The 21238-nt window shown below is 34.6% G+C and overlaps 1 protein-coding gene across 1 annotated transcript; it reads right to left on the minus strand.

Annotated features, from left to right (window-relative positions):
* Window positions 1–332: 332 nt before the first annotated feature.
* On the minus strand, window positions 333–7378 carry LOC136809764 (T-box transcription factor T-like). Its single transcript, XM_067066317.1, has 6 exons — window positions 6831–7378; window positions 5618–5882; window positions 4636–4776; window positions 4028–4089; window positions 2088–2146; window positions 333–1710 (listed from the first exon to the last, which is right to left on the minus strand). The coding sequence occupies exons 1-6, from the start codon at window positions 7259–7261 to the stop codon at window positions 1325–1327; spliced, it is 1344 nt and encodes a 447-aa protein (XP_066922418.1). The 5' UTR covers window positions 7262–7378; the 3' UTR covers window positions 333–1324.
* Between the last annotated feature and the right edge of the window lie 13860 nt (window positions 7379–21238).

Raw genomic sequence — 21238 nt, forward strand, 5'->3', positions numbered from 1 at the left:
AATAGGGAAAACTCGCTAAAACGCTAAAATTAGTTTCGCTAAAATTTCTACGATTAAAGTATATGGGAAACGACAGTAGCAACTTCATGACACCCTTTCCCGCAAGATTATTGTATTTTCCTGGTTGCTGAAGTTCGGGATGCGTTAGAGAAATTACCGGACGAAATGTCTAATCGTTAGGGAAAGTTCTCAACAGAGTTAGTTTCCTTAGGGCAATATCTTTGACTTTTTTTCGCAGTAACGTTTTAATTTGGTCTTGTGAAAAAAATAATGTGGGTGTTTATACTTACTTCGCATCGGGTATAGTTTTAAAGAAGAAAGCAGAAAATTAGTTTGGTTTATTTGTATTTTATTTTGAAATAAACAACACCAAGTGTTCTCTTTGTTTTTTTTGTACAAATTATTCACAAGTTAAACTACTACTCATAATAATATTAATTATAATTTATCGTCATCATCATTATCTTTTTAAGGTAAGGACAGCTGGGTGGTGGGTGGAGAAATGATTCGGCAAAGGGCGGCTGGAGGAAAATTGTTGATTTGAATTGAGGGCTCTACTATCCTCGAGGGTAGGGGAGAGGGTAGTGTAAGGAAGGCTAGGAAAATAAAATAGTGATGAAAACGATAGTCCTCTGTATATAGTATATATACGAAAAAATAAAAGTAAATAAAAAATGTACAAGGCTTTTTTAAAGACAACAAAAAATATAATAATAATAATAAGGTGGCGGTACATCCAAAAAAATATAACATCTTACAAACAAACTTACACACATGTAAAAACAACTGTACAAATATATTGATTTGCTTTGCGCATGTCAGAAAGAGATGGGCAAAAAAGCGCGGGAAAAAATAATTTGTATTTGAAAATATGGATCCGCACTTTTTGTTTTGCCAATCTCTAATGGTTCATTATAATTAGAGCATTTTTCTACTATAAAAACAATAAATAACGTACTATTTTATATATCATATTTATATATTAAACCTTTTTGTCTTCTTCCTTTATTAAAATATATGCGTGCGCACACTGTGCATAAAAAATAGATTGCGCTTCTAAAAGTCATGGTAGTCTGGATCCAAGAAAGGGATCCATAATGGTAGCAAACCGATGTAAACCGGTGGAGCAAAGCTCGCTTCAGTCTTTTGTAAGGGCACATCAGATAGGCCCCATGGACGACTGAAATGTTTACGTCGATTATCAGCCAGACATGGCAAATAAGCGAATGCTCCAGCCATGTCGGGACGAGATGCATCGTTGTCGTTTTTGGTAAGACGTAAAAAACCTCTTTTAAATAAATGGTTTTCCTTCTTTAGGTTTGTTCTATATGTTCGTTGAATATGCAAGCGAGTGTGCCCAAGGGTTTGCGTTAGGGTCGACACCAGTTGCTTTCGTGGTTGGGAATTGTCCGAAAGTTGAAGCTGTAAACGTTGTACCGGACATCGTTTGATTGATGACGTCATCAGGTTTCAATTGCGCTGACGTCATTGCTGAATTATAGTTCAAGTGATGTAATGGCCACGTATTATTTTGTATACATTGATTACTCATGAAGGGTGGGCTTGATTCACGATAATATGGCGGCTGACAACCGGACAAAAGATCGGGCCGTTGGTATGGTGATGGGTAAGGTGACGCTCGGTGGTTCCGTAAATTATCACAACCGATACCACGTGTTACTGGAGACATCATGGATGGGTAATAGCCGTCTTAAAATAGAAAAGATGAAAATATGAAAATAACTTTCAATTGTGATTTTCTTAGATAAAAGGGTTGTTTTTAGGGGTCAACGAGAAATTTGGGAACTGTTTGCACTCGATGGTCCAACGGTCGGAAATCTTTTCCGCAAACTTGATATTTTCAGTTCAGATAAGTCTTATGACAACAACCGGAAACCCTTTAAATAGATCTGTCTATATATAGCTTGGAATGACAAAAATATCCATCCCTTTTGAAGTGAGCTGTAAGAACGGATGTTGGAGGCCTATAGGTGAAAGCCAATATTTAGACAATCCCAGTGTGACAATCCTAAGTATTTTTAGACTGAATTCCAAACAAACTGAATTATAGAAGCCTGGATACTTACAGTTTGAAGCGATTTGATTGAGAGCATCACGTTCATATAGCATGTCTTTTTGGTCAGATCTGTCAAAGAAAAATCAAATATAAATTTCGTTCAGTCAAGTATATATAAGAAAAAATCTTATGGTTTTCGTTAGCTTTTCTTTAATAATCTTTACGCAAGAAAACATAAGTTTTCTACTCAAATTATAGTTATTGTTGAGGGTTGAAGTTTGCCACATTAAATGTCTTGTTAATGCCAAGAAAAACTGGAACCGTTAGGTAATCGTACCATTGAAAGTTAGGATAGGGAAGATTTCATAATTCAAACGAGGCGTAAGTATTTGCTTTGTTGAAGTACTTGGCCTAAGGCGCCCGGAATTTTATTCAAAATACGTGTAAGAGAAGTAAAGGTATCAGGAGATGGACACAAAATGCCGGTTTGTTTACTTTGTATACAAAACTTTTGGAAAAGGAAATTTTTCCTTGAATCTGAACCGCATTGCGGACGTCGTGTATGTCTATGACGTCATTAAAGTATGACCGGATTAAATTCCGGACGAACAAATATTATTTTTCCTTGGATAAAAATACGAAGAAAAGAGAAAATTTATAAGGGGAACAAAATACCGCTAGACAAACTGGAGTATCAGTGTCGAAGGTAAATCAAATGAAAGGGTAGCAAATAATCAAATAAAACAATCTACAAAAATTGAAAGGGATTACATTAACGTATAATTTCACAACAGGTTACAACTTTCTGGGAACATAACAAATTTCGCAAAGTTGAAAGAGAATTGAAGGAGCCCAACATAGTTACCAATAGAAACTAAAGCACTTGTATCGATGAAAACTTTTGAAACTTGAAAGAAAGGAGAGGGAAAATAGGGTCTTAAACAAATATGAAAATATATATGAACATATCTTTATTTTAATAAGGAAATCAAAAAGAAAGATGGGGGAAAAGTAGCGATCGGTCGGCAAGATCAAAGCGATAGAGGCAAGTTCAAAGAAGAATGAAAGAAGAACCTTGATATCTTCAATTGCAATTTTCAAAAGTAGAACAATTTGCTTCCCCCCTCAATGTCCACTATGCTTTAAAAAAAGTCAACTTTGCATTTAAAAATTTCAGAAGAATTACTGAGAACCGAAAAACATGTTGTCGGTAAAATCTTCAGATGACATCATAACATTCAAAATAAGGATAATTAGATTGGATGTTTTTCATTAAAGACCTAGCTGCATTGTCTTTTCTTTTTCCTCTTCGATTTATCAATTAAGAGACAATAGAAAAGTCATCCTTAGTTTCTTTCAAAGCTTTTTTCGTCAATATTGTATATTGGAAAACAATACAAATCGGCATTCTTTGTCTAATCAGATACCACGTAAAGCATCAAAAGACAGAATAACAACCCTTCTATAGAAAAGAAGGGAGATTTATGCATACATGGTTCTGCCGATCCGACGTTTTATGAAAAGTGACATAAAAGTCTGTTAAACTTATTACGCAAAAAAAGACTCACTTTAATTAAGGTTCTTTGATTAATCAAGAACCGCTTACAGAATTAATAAAATAAAAAAGAGGCATTTAGATATCATAAAAATCATTAAGTAAGGTAAAGCCAATTAAGGATCTCTTTGAAGTTGTTAACGAGGGATAAAAGCATATTAATTATCAAAACAGTATTTGTTGGCCTACTCCCTTATACCTTTACTTTTCTACACGCATGTTTTAACGTTAATGAGTTGACCAGGCTTATGACCACCGTAAAAAAAAAACAAAAAAAAAAACAGGAAAAACATAACTTATGAATCGCATATAGCGCAAGACGAAAGTCTATCCTTGATATTACGATGACCATTAAAAAGGCGCAATCGCGATGCGCTCTGGATAAAGCTTACGCAATGTATTTAGAGAGAGGATTTCCTGCAATGCGAGTGAAGAATTAAATCTTTGATTCTTACCTTTCTTTAGCGTCTAGGAAAGCTTTGGCGAACGGATTGTATTGGATTTTCAAGTGCGTAATCTGAAAACGAAAAAATAAAAGAGAAATAAGTTTTACGAAAAGAAATATCATAATATTCGTGTTCAATTGATGAATAAAAATCACGAAACGGCTGAAATTCCCGAACGATTTGATTCCTAAATCAGGAAAAAATGACATTCGTGCTTTCATTTTACTGACAAGATGACTTGTATGTGTCGGTATTTCGTTACAACTGTTACAAAGACCTACGCTGGCAAAGCCGATTGAATAATATAAAGATACAATAGCATATTTGTGTGTATCAATAACGAAAACGAATCATTATTTACAAACATCATAAGCAGCTTATATTGAACCCTATTCATCATCATTATATTTTTAGAAAACGAAAGTTTAAAACCTCTCTAAGTGGTTTTCAATGATGGGTGGCGGGCGTTAAAAATCGCAACCATAGAGTAAAGATACGGGAAGAGGGCGTATCGTTAACAGGCGGGCTTTTTTCTAATAGAGCATTATCAAACTGCCGACTTTGATGGGAAAATGATTTATTCTGTCATTAAAGAGGCGTGAAGGGCGTAAACTTACTTCTTCGTTTTGATAGGCGGTGACTGCGATGAATTGCGTTTCAGGGAAAGTGTGTGTGGATATCGTACGTTCGCCTTCGGGTGCACCGACTCGGATGACGTGAATTCGTGGTTGATATTTGTGTAGAGAATTTAACATAACCTAAAAACAAAACACAATACATTTGTCTAATTAATTGTCTAAATATTCAATTTGGTCTAATTGAGAAGATAAGGCTGCGACTAGGAAGTTAAAATCACGGTGACGTGGCAATGAAATTTGTGGCCGCCAGGAAGGAAATGGTATCGATAGAATCTATTTCTCAGTTACTTTACTTCCTTCCCAGTTCTATTTTCGCCAGGTCCTAACAACATAAGGAAAGCGTGACCAATTAGTTGCTTTAGAAGGTGTTTTCCTGTCGGAATTTCAGGAGAATTTTATTATAGAACAATTTGAGAGTAGAAATATCTTTTAAAACTATTTCTGGTATGCAATCAATCAAATTTAAATTTCTGTTTCTTTGAGATAAAAGTTTTCAAGAAATTAGAATTGCCGCTGTCAAAACAAGACAAAAAGTCAAAAAAAGTAATTAAATCGCCCGTTGACCTTTTTTTCATTCGATCTATTTTATGTTTTTAATAATTATTGAAAGCAAACGGTCACCTATTAAGTAGAAGGAATGGGAAGAAAAATTTTCACACTTTTTACATTGAATAAAGGCATTCCTAAAAAATAGATTTTTTTCTTCTGACAAAAGACCGACTGAATGATGACCGATCGTAATTTGTTTTTCTTTTAAAAAAAGCCGCCGTAAGGAAAGATGGCAGGCAATTTTTTCGCAAAAAATCAAACAAGCTCCCTTGAGACCAGGAAAAACTTAACCCACATAACATCAATGTTATTCCGTTGTACGACGAATCGCAAAAAAAGCTCTAAGAGAAACTACCTAATCCTTCCAAATTTCAAAATAAGTCTCATAAGAAAAGACAGCCAGTATATCTACCTGTCCTTCGCCGTTCATTTTATTGGTCAGTTTAACTTTGGTAAACGCGACAGAATTTTTCATCCAATGATTTCCGAAATTTGGCGAGTCCGGGTGAATATATACGGAACTAGTGGTTGCGGGTTCGGGTTTTCCACCGGCTACCCATTCACCGTTAACGTATTTCCAGCGGTGGTCTTCAACAGCAACGAAGTCCAATAGGATGGAATACATAGCATTGGGTTCCAGACCTCTAATGTTCAATTTCAATACGGGAAACATACGCCTGAAAAAATAACACAAATACATTTTTTTGAGAAAAAAAATTAATAAAATTTTAGAGGACTAGAAATTTCAATATGGCGCGTTTACAAGCCTTTTCCCTTTTTTCGATAGAGTAATAAGATGAAAGAAAACCGACAGCAAGATTCAATTCATATTTGTTTATTTGCATTTCTACGGGTTTAGATTGATTAAACATTGAACTTTTAGATTTTTTGTTCATTTTATTTCATTTTTTCCCAACTTATGATACATTAAATTTGGGTACTTTATTGAACTTATACCCTGCGGCGAAAAAATCCTTCAAAAAGATCTTCTACCGTAAAATTCCTCAGTCGTTTCAAAACATAAAATCTGCATACGTGGGGGATTCAAGCCCTTACTCATTAACAAGCATGCTGTAGTAATAAAGTTTTGAAACCTTGGACCTGACGTCAATTTGACGCTAACTAACCTGTCAATCAAAAAACTAGAAGTACAGGGGCAGAGCGTACAGCATAAATCTAAGACCTAAAATGTTTCGAAATCATATGAGAAAAGACTTAATCTTTAAGATTCTAAGTCAGACGAGTAGAAGCGTGAAAAAAGATGATGAGATTTAAAAAACTGATAGCTTGATCGTGTGATAAGATAAGAGATTTCATATAAGCTTGAAATAGGACACCAAAGTAAAGGGACTAGGAAGAATATTTTGAAGATTTTTTCTTCTTCGTAACCAAGTTCATCGATTACAGCTACCACGTGTTATTTGAATTTTAATAACGAAGTGTTTCTAAGTAAAAATTTAGAGGTACATACACTGATTTTTTTGAAATTCCTAAAGCCTTGAAACGCATGTTTGAAATACTGTATGTATTACTGAAACGTACAAAGTACAAGGAGATTCGTAGATTCGAAAACTAGTTTCCCGGTGGCTTATCAAGAAACGTAAAAATGAGTAATTGATTCATACCTTCCATTTTTAGTCACAATCATTTCATTAGTCAGTGATTTGAATTTCTTCCACAGCTCTGAGTCCTCCAGATGAACATGGACATGTTTAGCTTCAGAAGATAATTCTTCTTTCTTGGGTAGTTCATCTTCATAATTCTTCTGTTTCTTTTGTGGTGGAGGTGCTTGGAGAATCTCCTCATTACCATTGCAGTCTGTTGTATATTTAGGTTGTTGTTGTTGTGGGTGTTGCGGCGGCGCCATTTGTCCTTGTGGTGGTTGTAAACTCATGAGCGGTTGATGTTGTGCCGCTTGTTGTTGTGCCATTTGTAGATGTTGTAGTTTTAATTCTTCGTGATGTTCGTCTGCCATTTTTTGTTTCTCTGACGTCAATATGGTGTTCATGGAGAAATTATTAGGTGTCATTTCAGTCTCGTCTAATTTGCAATACATTTGTTTCTGTTTATCTGTTTATAATGTTCGAGTTTTCCAAAATAATTTTTGTAATATATTTTATCTATTCTTCTAATGTGTTTTTCAACCCAAGATACTGTATAAACCACCGACTCTACGAATAAAAAAAATGTAAAATGAAATAAGGTTATAGATGTAGAAAAATCTTCTTTCGTAAAGAATGACAACTCGTAAACACTTGACTGAGCTCCATTGAAAAGTGAACAACACCAGTTCTTATCAAAAGCTAATTATTATTACTGGAACTCATTAATCGCCACAATAATTACAAATGATCATTAAAAAGGGGCCTTCACACCGAGCTAATGACCACAGCGTCTAGCTTTTTCTTTCATCTTCTTCAAAAGCAATTAACAAAGTTTTTTTTGAGAACAGAGAAGCGATAAAAATAACTTCATCATCAATTTTTTACTTCGTCATTCCATACAATACAAATCAAGAAATGAATTATACTCTCTCACTCGTTTCGCTTTCTATCTCTCTCTATGATTTATTTATTTATGACGTCAAAATTTCCGTTGAGCGGGATTGTCTCCGGGCCGGCACGGACTGTAAACAACTTTAAGAAAGACAATAGGAAAAGGAGGTAGCTAGTTATGATTTCAGCCAAAAACGTTGATCGATTGAATCAGTAAAGCTTTTCCCTTGGACATTACATGTTTCTATGCACCTCAATCAAGTCACTTTCAACAAAACATATCATGCAAATTACTCTATTTCTCTCAGGCCAACATGACTTGACAATCAACGAACGTAAAAGAAAGTATAAACAAAAAAATGTCAATGGAAAGTTCTGTAGATGAATGTAACAAGCTACAGATTATCTCAGACAAAACAGTCGACTTTAAAAGCTCATCTAAGAACCTTTTCTCAAAAAACGAAGGCTTCACAATTCTTTAAAACAACATAAAACTGAAACATTTCAACACCGTAAGTGACTTTCAAGCCTCAGTACCAAAAACTGAATGACAACAATAACAGACTTTTAAAATTACCATGTTGATGCTCATTTTACCACTTAACTATCAGACATTAGTGTGGCAAGTTCAGTTAAAGTTTATCAGACAAGTGAACTAAGATGGATAGAACCAGCACTTAACTTTATATATCAAATGACATAATGTATAAGCTACAAATAAATATATAAAAAACTTCAAAAAAAGAACGAAAAAATTAAACAAACAAAAAGTAGAAAAGAAAACTTTTTTTTATTTATTATTTGTCTTACACAAAAGAGCAATCAGTCTTGAACAATAGACCATGACAAAAGAACTGAATTACGAATGTCTAAAAAAAGGACAGCGAAAAAACCCGAGCAACTTTTCTAACATTTTTTCGTTCACCGAGTTAATGATATAAAAGAAAAAGCGAAAGAAGTAATCAGAGATGCTTCGTTTTTTATATATAGGTAGCTTATAACAATGGCTTTAAGATTCCTCTATTCCGGAAAGTTATACACTGTCGCTTAGCCTTTTCTAGTCGTTTGTTAGCCTTTACTTTTAAACAATGACTTTTAAACTTTACGTGTATCTTTTGTGACTATTATGTAGTACAACAATAATATCATAAAAGGCGAAAAGAAAAGCAAAAAAAAAGCTAAGATAACTTGCCGACAATTATGGGTTTATAAGACCACTTGCCCGCCTCTCTATTCTGCTATTGTTCTTATAGGTAAACAAAGCCTTCTTTCATCTTACCGACAAACTTATTTGTACAAGAACATGATATATGTGCATTTGATTGGTTCTTTTAAGTGAAGGGAACCAATAAAAATTATTATTATTCATAAACATTAAAGGGAAAGAAATAAGAAAATTTTATGGGAAAAAGTTTTTATCTCCAATTCTTGCCTTATAATTTGAGTATCATTTTTTGAGCTTTTTAAGCGCTAAATTGACCTTGCCTTTTCAAGCAAAACAAATTGTTATAATGACGGTTAGAAGTTTAGAAAAACATCAGCCCACTGGGATTGATTGATATACCACGGGGTGCTTGTTTGCCAATGATTATAGGAAGCTAAGCAAACAAACTATCCCCTTAAAATAGAATAAAACCCGGTCAAATGAAGCAAAAGTGAAATCAATATTCGTTATTAGTCTTACTGTACCAAAATGAATGAAATAAGTAGACATTACTTAAACGTTAAATTTTTGAGTCCAATAGAGCTGTTCGTGCCCCAGGCTTAAGCTTCAAAAATACCTAAAATACAGTTTAACGTAACCACTGCGGCGTTAAGATTGTTTACTTAATTGTGAGGGCCATTATAGTTAGTATAGTTCTTAAACACTTGAGTTAGTGAGACGTCTGATCGTTAACAATAATATATCATTGAAAAGTAGGGTTTGTTTCCTGTCTGTTATAATAATACGCGTTTTCCATGAGCGGCTTATAAAATATTCAAAACTACTCCGCCCCACCACTTGACTTAGATAAAGGAGTACCACTTGAAGGGATAAAAGGCCGAACAAAGCCTTTGATCTTTCTATTTAAAAGAGGCTCATTAAAAATTCAAACTGTGTTTTAACTTTAAGTAAATAAAAATCAATAGCCTAAGATAATAGATAGGTCTCGCCGTATAGTAAAAATACCAATAGGGAAAAGAAACAGATCGAACGTGGTTTATATTTAGTTCCTTTTTATTTATATTTGTTATTTTTAGTTCTTTTCAAGCTTATGAATGGAATAGAAGCGCTCACCGCCCCAAATCATAGTATACGTTTACTCCTCAAACGGCCAACCATACAGAACTTTCCTTTTTTTACGAAATGGGCAAAAAAGGGGGAAAATCATGAAGTCAAAAAACGGGCCTCTATGACAGAAACAAAAAAACGAGAAAAGAAAGTTTTTAAACAATCAAAAAATTTTTGAAAAAAAAAGATTTATTTAAAGTAAATCCTGGTTGCAAAAAACTTCAGAAGGAACCGCTTTTATAGAAAAGGGCATTATTCAAAGTATGAATTTAAATCAATTTCTTTTCTCCAAAGGCTCAAAGAAAATTCTTAACTTATAATGTACACATTGGATAGTTACGTGGGCTCATATACAGGGAAATCGATATCTTTATTCTATTTATAAAAGAATTCAAAACAAGGCATTTACCAAACAGTATTACAGATCGAGTCCGCGGCATCGCGCGGTCAAAGTTTAGGGCGAGCGCTTATTATGTCATCAAATCCAAATAGCGGTATCGCAAAAACACATACAAAAATGACTCGCGCGATTATATATTTGCTAATGTATGACGTAAAAGTTAGTTAGGTTAGTTGATGGTTGATAAAGGTTAGTCGGCCAAATAATTTGATCAAGTTTTTCAGGTCCACGAATTAATATTTGCGCAATTTACCAACAAGGGACTAAAACCAGGCTCTATTGATTGCCTTTAGCCGCCGGCATATAGTTTTGATGCAAATATGGACAAAACAGGGCAAAATTCGGTCAATAATTTACTTTTTGCGAAACTGAATTTCGCCGTCTCCCCAAGGATTGGTCGCTTCGCCGCGCGGTTGAGTGGGAAGCGGAGTCATAGAAAGATTCTAACAAGATCGGAAAATAAGCCGTCCGTCAAGGGAGAATCGACCGGCAATGATTATATAACAGCTTTTTGATTACCCATTACGCTAAAAAGCTTTCTATGAAGTAAGCGCCCATAAAGCTCTTTACATTGTAATTGTCTAAATAGAACGGATAATATCTAATAAGATAATGGGATAAAGTGCGCGCTAAGCTAAACAATGTTAAAGACGCAAATTCGGTAATAAGCCATGCGGAAACAAAGCTTGCATATTATGTTACAAAGAATTCTGTAGGATGTCCGCAACATAAGATGGCGTCTAAAATGAAACCAGGGAAGTTTAACTCCAATTTTTCGAGACGAAATCTTTTTTGCGGCGATTACAGTGATGTATTTAATGATCACTCATTAAAGTAACGGGATCTGTTTACAAGCTCATTAAAACATTTGATAATACCCTTAAGTGCGGTCTTCCGATAATAGATGAATAATTAGGCGCATTATGCATATGGTAAAGCTGCAAACATATTATCAAAAGTAAAGCCGTAACGTATCGAGAAGGATCACGAGGTTTATAATATACTATATTTCATAATTTTGTATGGTTTCTATAAAGACTAACCAGACAATAAATAAAGTGCGTAGACAATTAAAACTTTGTTCACACTTTAAGATTGAAACATTGCGACATCTTTGAGTCTGCTTTACCATAATTCTACTTCCTGTTAAGGCCCTTTTTCCGAAATGGGTCCTAAATTATTTATGTTTGGAAGAAAATAATAACGATAAAAGAGTAAAGGGGCGGGCAAGTGGTCATATAAACCAATAACTGTCGGGAAGTTATCTTAGGTTTTTTTTGCTTTTGCTTTTCGCCTTTTATGACATTATTGTTGTACTACATAATAGTCACAAAATATACATGTGAAGTTTGTAAATATTTCATTCTTTACCGACCCCAGCTGGCACATAACGTTGTTTTAACGTTCATCTAACGTTATATGGACGTTGTGAACGTTAGATGAACGTTGAAACAACGTTGTGTGCCAGCTTGGACACTAACAGGTCTCAAGAATTCCTGAAAACCTCCGCAAAACATAACTAAATATTCCTCGAATCATAACTTTCTCAAAAATCAAAACAAGGTCCAGCCTAATCCCCTAAATCAATATAGAAGTACAATAGAAAATACGCCAGGAAAGCTTCTTCTGCACTTGGTTTCACAAAGAAGAGCTATGGCGTGACCAAGGCATATGGCTTAATAGTAGGGGCTAGTGATGAATTTTAAAACAAACAATAAGCAAGAGTAGAGCTTTCAATCTTTGGCTGGCTTGGATTAGTATCGATTTCATTACTAAGCTGCACGCATTAGCCCCTCATTAGCGTTCAATAAAATTTCTTATGATAAAAATGAGAATAGTAAAAGCATGCCTGAACATATCATCAAAAATGCTATTAGGAGTTGTTTAAAATAGATGGGATGGTTGCGGAAGTCACTTTCAACTGCAAAATAGGGTAATTAGTCGAATAAAATGACATCAAACAGATCTAGTTTGTACAATGTGTGGGTGACCTTCAAAGAAACAAGCAAATTGGATCAATCCCTTTATGCAAAGACATTGATAGCGCTCTTTCTACTGTAGATCAACGTACACGCTTCTAATCTGCTTTTAGACGCATGCATGACGTTTGCATCTTTGGATTACACTACCATGACATCGACCAGACCTTTAAGTTAATTCTCGTGAGCATTAAGTTAATAACGTTAAGAAACTCTCTATACCAGACGCACGTATTACGTAGTGTATTCCTCTACGGGAATGGATTTTGAAATTTTCGTACATCTCGGGTCTCTTGATGATACAGTAACAACATCATACTCTAGCCAATACGAGAAAAGCTATTTTTACCAAACAATAGTGAAGAATTTTACGATGACATCACATGTCAAGACATGATCGTACGCCATTTTGAAAGAAGGCGATTCAGCTTACTAATACTCCGAAACAAAAGATATTCTCTGTGAAACCTCATGATTTAAATTTCGAACTAAATGAACCTGAAAATTTGTGGCAAGTCTCAACCCTATTACTAAGAAAGCAACTTGAATTGAAATGTGAAGCACGAATTAGTCAAATTCAGTTCGTTTTATTTTAAAAATCTTCCAGTACCTCGAAAATTAATTTTCTCGGAAAAAAGAAGGTTTTAAAATCGTCAAAGTATTGCTATATTCTCGGCTCAGTATAAGAAGACCAAACAAAATGAAAAGATCTCTCCTCCAACAACAGTATTTTGCGAGATTTTAAAACTAGTTGTGACATAGTGAAACACAGAAAATGATTACGGTGTTGAGAAAATATAACTGTACCGTGTTAATGCCTTTTTCTATTTACCAAACGATCTCTGTTCAATTCTCGCAAATCATTGACTTTCGTTAAGTTTGTGTGAGTCCTACTTGTAACATAACTTCCATTTTTCTTACCCCTTCTATATATAAGTTTCTTGAAAATTGGTTTTTGATCAGTGAAAGGTCGACATGTTGATGTGTGTAGTCGTTGTGATTTTATCTTGATTTTTCTTCCAAGGAAAGAATAATTTGGAATTTAAATAAATCTTATAAATTTGGACCATAGCACCGTATAAGAAGAAATACTGCAATCTTTGAATCGTGCACGAAATTCTGCGGTGATCGACAATTTTGGGGGGAATTTGAAGTTAAACTCAGGCAAAAGGAACTTTTGAAAGTTAGACTTCCAATGAGACTTCCACTGAAACTTCTATGGGACAGTTTTCAATTTCCACAAAAAGGTCGGTATCGAATGTGATAAGGGCATACTACAATTTCTAGGAAAGAATGAATATTATTGAAGAAATGAATGTCACAGCCAACTCTCTCTGTTTTGGCCTTTCGACAAAGGATTTTCTTCAAATTAAAAAAAGACTGACTGGGACAAACTACTGGGCCTTTAGAAGGACAAGCTGAGAGAATTCGAATTAGGGAGTTGATAGTAATTGCAAGATAGTTAAACACAATTTCCACAACCTATATTTTCAGCATAGAGAGCGGCGGTGCAGAATGCCGTGAAAAGAGGAATTAAATGTATACAATGCGGTAAGATAATGACAGGAAAAACAAAGAACAATAGTTTATGACAAAAATAGAAACGTCTGTTCTTTTCTTGGATTGGTAATCAATCACTACTACTAGTGAAAAAATGAAAATTATTGCGACGACCCTAAATTGACTTTCATTAAACCAAACCCCATTTACGGATGATAAAGTAATATAGAGAGTGCTCAGAGATCGGATGAGTATCATTTTCACAATGGTAAGAAGTTCTTTATAGAGGACCTTTGGTAATGTTCAAGACAAAGATGACCACACAAATTCAGCAGGGTGATTTCGAACGATAGCATGCCGTGCAAATGATAGCAAACTTCAGCAAACTAATTTTGCAGATTATTTAAAAACATCATATGGGAGTACTTCGGAAAGATGCATCGATAATACATCCCGTCATTATATACAACAGTTTTTTTTACCGACAACCGGAAAAACAAGGTGCATTTAAAAACAACTTAACATAGCTTGTCACCAGAAATGATAATTGATGATGTAATTGATTGATGATGGATGATGATGAAAAACAATGTAAGAAGCATGAGAATCCGAAGAATATAGTTCAATTATTCGCTGGTAGGTTTTTTTATAAGAACAATGTTCGATAATAAATGAAGAGACAAGAGTTTTCAATGTAAAGATGTAAGTGGTCGGAAAATTTTGACATAGCTTTTGAGTGCGCTAAAGAATGTTGTGAAAGATCCTGAGCCACCAAAACAACCATCAAACATCAAGAAATTAGAACAGCAATCAGACGATTTCAACAACCCAACCAAATATTTTACATTTGTTGTTCTTACAAGCTTGAAGATGGTTAAAGAATGTTTAAAAGAAGTAATTAAGAATGCAAGAAGAAGAGATAAAGAGAAGATCAGACGCATCAACATCCGGGAGGAGTTAATCGTCATTCAGCTACTTAATGCTGTACACACTGCATGGGATTAAAAATAAACACCGTTTGACGTCATAGGGTGCTACTATACCCTCCCTCCCTCCTGTCTTACGTAAGGGCATCAACAAAAAGCAGGCGATACCAACAACTCCTTGTGTGAGCTTTTTCTATAAGCATATGAAAAACTTTCGTGAAGAGGTGATTTTGGCGTTGAAGAGGGCGTTTTTACTAAGGAAAACTGATATACTAAAGGGGGCAAATTCAATTGCAATACATTGCACATGACTCATAGTCTGCTAAGGCTCAAGACTTATCGATATGACTCAATAAAATATACTTTTTATACTAAAAATCTTATAATAAAATCAAAACAATAACAATGTTGATCGCCCGCTCTCTCCCAGTATTTCTATGACTGTGTGTAATGCCGCGCTCATCCGTCAACAAGACACGACGAAACGGCGGTACAAGAAACGTCATTATGCAAAAATGGCGACGACGTTTTTTTCCGATTTTTTGATCGGTTGGCAATTTGAAAATTGCAGTTTTTAATCATTTTATTCCCGCGGATCAAATGAACAATTGTTATCTTAACCTAGCGAGGCCCGATATATTTTATTTGAAACTTTCTCGTTTTTTTTAATATTTTGAATCTATTCTGTTATACTTTACATGGTACTGGGAAAAGAGACTACAACTTAAGCATATAAGCTGATTTTCTGGTTTTACCAAGAATGTAGATGACACATAAAAATATAGAAAAATATTTGGTTTTTTTTACTACGTCTGGATACTCGTCTGCCTACACAAAACTTCAAATAGAATTTTCGGCTTAAAATGAACCTAAGTCTATGAGACTAAACAAATATGAATAAGGTTCTTGATGAAAAATATTTGCCCCTTAATCTGTTTTCAGGCCTTAATGATTCAAAAGGAAGAGTGGACTTAAAATTCCACAGATTTCAAAGATATGTTCGTTGCTGGCCTAAGGATCTTTCTGTTGGTTTCATGTCAAAAATCACGAAACTCACATAATTTAGAGCATTGAGCCATGTTTACAAAGCTAATTGAGATATTTTTAACATTAAAGCTTTAATCCAATGTAGAATTAACAAAGTTATTGTTTCTTATGAAATTTGATTGTACTTGGATATCCTGAACATGACGTCAAATTAAAAAAAGGGGATGCCAGTTTATTTGTCAGAAGATAACAGAAGCCCAACATTTGAGTTGACGGTGGATGAAACAAGGATTTCGTTTGATTGTAAAAGCGAATGACCAGAAACGAGAATACATAAGAGGGGAACAAGGGATTGCTTAACTAAGTACAGTCAAAATTTACCGCTATTCAATGGGGGAAGTATTGCTTTTCGAATAAAGTTCCATTTAAAAACAACAAGTTTTGGCATATGGAAAAACAGGGAAGGAAAAGGATGTCAGAGGTCACATTACAATCCAATTTATAAAAAACGTAGAAATCGAGATGTCAATCTTAAAATGTCGGCAATTACACTGATGACAGAAATGAATAATATATGCTCTTGGCCGTCCGCCTTAGGCCGCCCACTCGTCCGTTTTCCTAAAAGAGAAGTCGCCAAGTTGGTAAAACGAAAGGAAGCGCATGTTTTTTTAAAGGAATAAGAAATGTTAATTTTTTCAGTTTAGCTAAGATAATCGTTGGAACGATATTTGTAAGTAACATTCTCTCAAATGAAAGAACGAAGCAAAAATAATGTCCACTTGTCAAAGGTCTTTCCGATTTTTCGGCCATGTCGGTAAACACTGGTACTTTAAAACTTTCAAAATGTAATAAAAAAGGGGCACATCAAGATTTGAGATTGATGGATTAGTGATGATAGGTCTGACCGGTTGAAATCAAGACCGTTAAATGATAATGTTTGTCTAACCTTTCATTTTTCAGCCGCTTTTGATTTTGACCCCTCTTTTAGTCGGGGATCGACTATTTCTATATTCATCGAGCGTGATTACTCATTATTCGAGCAAAGAATTTTTTTGATCTTAAACTTTATAAATAAGCACTTCCATATTGCATATGAGGATGTAACATATCTCAGTGGTTGAATCTTTAAAAGGACAACAGATTTTCCCTTTGAGAATCTTCGGACGACCCCGGGGGTTGTACTTAGGCAAAATGGGTGCCGAGTATGTGCGAGCCTATAAGGGTTAAATTTTTACACCCTCGAAATTTTCACTAAGGGTTAAACAAACCAACCCACTAGGAAAGGATCTAAAATTCACGAAAATCGAAAGTTTCCCCTCTCAAAGGGTCACGATTTTCAAAGATTTTGACCAAAATTGAGTGAAAATCGACAAAAAAATTTGGTAAAAATGTCTCTAAGGATCCCCAAAAACGTCATTTTTTTATCTTTAAGGGTCAATTTTCTATTTTCGGACATACCCGTCACCTCGTAAACCATATAGTCCCTCCCCGGGCGACCCGTAAACAGCTAAGATTTGGGGAATCAGTTTGCTTCCCTCGGACAATATACTCTCCAGCTCTATGTTTCAATTTTTTCCTGGGAAAGCACAATGAATGATAATATTTCCAAAACATTTACATGATAAAGATGAAAACATGTTTCGAATCGGTCAATCTAGAGTTTCATATTCTCAAATATTCAATGTTAAATATTTTTTGGAAATACCTTAATTAGGGTAAAGATGCAACTACTAGTTAATGGGCGTTGGACCAATCAGAGATGAGAAGAGTACCGAGTGATCGGTTTCAATTAACGGGACATTTAACAGGTCTCACTTATTAACATGATATTGTAACAGAATAATTATGAGAAGACCAAGATAGAAACAATTAAGATAAGAATTTGAAAATTAAAAAAAACGAAGGTCCCAATTGAAGAATTTTAGGACTCATTTTTGGCGGAAGAAAACATAGATATCGGTACCCGTAAAGAGATGCTAGAAGAATAGAATTGGAAGAATATCAAAGCTTTGTGAGCATGAAGAATAGAAAGCGATTAGAACTAGTTGGAACACTACAATCAAACTAAACAAATAAAGCAAAAAAATTGAGCTTAAGTGTGATTTCATTTTTCATCAAATTTATCGTCTAAGTGCAAGGGTAGGTTTTTCGCGGCAAATTGCTTCCCTTAAAAATATTCTTCATCTCGATTTTTCAAATTTTTTGTTCCACCAAATTTCGATCCACCTGTCTTCGTGAAATTAAACAAATAATTTCAAGTTCTAAAAGAAGTCCGAAAGGGAGCGGTATCTGGTCATAGAAATAGAAAACAATGACCCCTGAAAAAACCCTCGGAAAAAATATATATAAATTCGTTTTTGAAATAAAAGAGTAATTTCAGCTTTAATTAACAAACAAACAAATAAATTTGCAGTCAATTCTTCACAAGAGATTTGACCGATGAAACACAAAGAAATTGAAGAATATCTAGTGAAGAAAATCTTGAAAAGGCTTTAAGTAGTAGAAGCAAACGAAGGGAGGATACGCCCCGTACATAGTAAAAGTTCACACCTTTTCAGAAAAATATAATAACCAATAAGATCCTCGAGCTAAAAATAACCTTAATTGTTAAAACAGTGGGCATCTAGTTTGTATTTGTACAGCAGAATTTGATTAATCATCCAAGCTGTCAAAACTAGGGGGGCAATCAATTCAAATTTGGCATGTAATTATTAAATGCAGACTTGCGAAAAAACCACGAAAAAAACCACAATTGCTTGGAGGAATTTCACGAAAACATGGAACATTTTGCGAACGGTTCTCTTTCAAAAAATGCTTAGGCAAGTTCGCAATCGTGTTATTAACACTTTCTTTAATAGCACTGAGTTATCAGAATTCAAGGCTAAGAACGACTAGGAAATATCCACAGGCAGTTGAAATTCACAACGACGCCAGGAATTTAAAAAGATGTAATATTCGAAGCTCCAAATGGATATAAAGCTGCCTTAGGAGTGCTTCAAATTTCCGGCTTTAGCCCGTTAAGATGTTTAAAATTTGGTTGCTAAAAAGACAAGAAGCATGACTGTAAGTAGTATACAGTATTTCCTTTGCATAAGAAAATACCCCACAGAGCTGATTCGAAATCACACCGGACAAATAGGACGTCGGACAAATGACTTAGTTGTCACTTTATAGAAGGATTAAGGATTCTTTTGTCAGAGTGTGGGAAAGTGTGCCGTGATGAGAGAAAAAGGCGTGAAACGTCATCAAGAGTGACATAATATAAGGAAGTTTACAGGGAAGACTGCCAAGTGCAAAATATCAAATTCCTTACAACAAGTTAAATTCAAAGCTTAACGGACGCAAGTTTTAACTTTGAAGAATCGAGAATTTAAACTGCTCTTTTGCCGACAGAAAAGTGATTTCCTTGACTTCAGACTAGAGATTAGACGAAAAGGTCATCCGTCAAAACTACTCAAAAGAATTGCTTGAACTTGCTTTCAGATTTTAAGAAAAAGGTTTTTTCAAAAACAAAATATGGAAGAGCGGTTTCCTTTGATGACGATTTACAAAGAGAGGCCGCACGAATCCTTGAGGCACTGAATTGGTGAATACGTTACGCAAATAAGCGTGTGTTTACATTATAACATCAGAACAATAAAAGATGGGGGCGATAGATGGATTGGATGACTAAATTACAAAGTGATTTTATATCTTAGACATAAAATGATGTCTAAAAATTGCATTAACTCATTCCAAGTGATTCGTTTATAGGATAAATGAAGTTGATATTTATTTACTTTAGGTTTGAAAAAGGGGTACATTCCTTGACCATTTCAATCATTTAGACTTCGCCGGTATCCCTATACATAAAGGATGATTGACAAATAAGACACTGGAACAAAGATTGACTGAATCAACAAAATATACGAAAAATTTCCCATGAATGGATTTCAAATCTCATTGTACAATAAAGGACCTATACACAAGCTTGTAAACAAAAATAACGGCAAAATGATAAATTGACTGTAGTATTATATGCTATAAAAAGGTTTTTGATGGGACAAATATAAATGACTAAGCAAGACCAACGTTTTATTTAGCTGGAAACTTCCATTGAGTAGTCTTTTGTACGGAGTAAAGCTTTGAGAAAGTACCTTCAAAGGAAAGATTAATTAACGCGAAAGTGTAAAATCTCAATGCATTCAAAGCTGGGATGAAATAATCCACCATTTTGTTTTGACAGAATGATAACGGTCATTGAAACGTATAAAAGGGTGTGGTTCTTTTCTCATGTCTCCTTGTGATACCGGGTTAGAAGATTACCGGAAAGGGAAAATTGCCGGAAAAAGGCAAAACAGATACCGGAAAAATAGCATTTCTTGAGACGAAATCACAGAGGAAGTATAAAGAATTGAGCCTTTGGTGTAAATAACTCTTCTCAAAAGAAGTTGAAAAGTTAAAGACGTAAGCCTTCACAGGAGCTCAAGGTTTCCAATGGTCTAAAGGCCTTCACTGGAGCTCAGAATTAAAAAGAGGATTTCCAATTCTTCTGATAAAATGTAGTACACTAGACAAAAATTTCTCAGCTACCTTCAAGAAACAAACACGTAAGCTGAAAACGAACCACTATATAATTAAAAGTTTGTCACCAAATGCTCGACAATAATACCAGGAAGACGATAATTACAATAAACATTTGTAAATGAACCTGAAAATCTATACATCTCGACTTATCTGTAAAATTTAGAGAAATGATACAAGACATTAGAGCATTCTTGTGACAGATATCAAGTAGGTTTTCACTGGTTACTGAGATTTTTCGTGTGAGGCCGATTATTACTGCGAAAAGCAATGAAAAAATACTTTTGCAGATAGGGTTACAACTAAGATTGCAAGACCTTTGGACCAGAACTTTTTGCGTTTCTTATCAAAAGTAATTGGCTAAATTCTTGAGAAGGGTGTTTAATTTTACACCCCTTTTCATTACCTGTAAAAGGATTTTTACAGTCGACATCCAATTTTTGCTACAATTCTTTCATCCTTAGAAATTCTTAGTTTTTTAGGCATGCTTTTGGTTTGGTTTTTGTATTTCGCAGACTTGATTTTTACGATAGGCCCCTAAAAAATGGGATACCTTGAATTACCGGTATCAATTAATGGTTTAAGATGATTGGAAGGGAATCAGTTGCGGAAAGAAGAAATGAAATTCTGAAATCCGAAACTGAATTCGGTTTAAGACTGGAGAAGACTAAAGGAAAAATAATTCCGAACCTAGCAAACATTTGAGTAGACAACGAGAGATGATAGTATATCAAAAAGGGAACATAGTTTCTAGAAAGGGGGAATCAAAGAATACCCTTTTCGTAGCTTTTCCGTCAATCAAGTTCATTTTACTCAAGTTTAAAGAGACGTCGAAAAGACGCTGAACTAACATTTAGAAAACGTATCAACATTACTTAACCACAAGCTATTAATTCCGTTACCAAATATAT

The sequence above is a fragment of the Clytia hemisphaerica genome, unplaced genomic scaffold (assembly GCF_902728285.1).
Source record: "Clytia hemisphaerica strain Z4C2 unplaced genomic scaffold, Clytia hemisphaerica genome assembly, whole genome shotgun sequence".
Classification (NCBI taxonomy): Eukaryota; Metazoa; Cnidaria; class Hydrozoa; order Leptothecata; family Clytiidae; genus Clytia; species Clytia hemisphaerica.

Excerpts from the sequence above, each read along its gene's own strand:
- LOC136809764 (XM_067066317.1), bottom strand. The coding sequence starts at position 7,261 with ATGTATTGCAAATTAGACGAGACTGAAATGACACCTAATAATTTCTCC. Across the intron at positions 5,883-6,830 it reads ATTGTGACTAAAAATGGAAG|GCGTATGTTTCCCGTATTGA; the intron begins GTATGAATCAAT and ends TTATTTTTTCAG. Across the intron at positions 4,777-5,617 it reads AAATGAACGGCGAAGGACAG|GTTATGTTAAATTCTCTACA; the intron begins GTAGATATACTG and ends TTTTGTTTTTAG.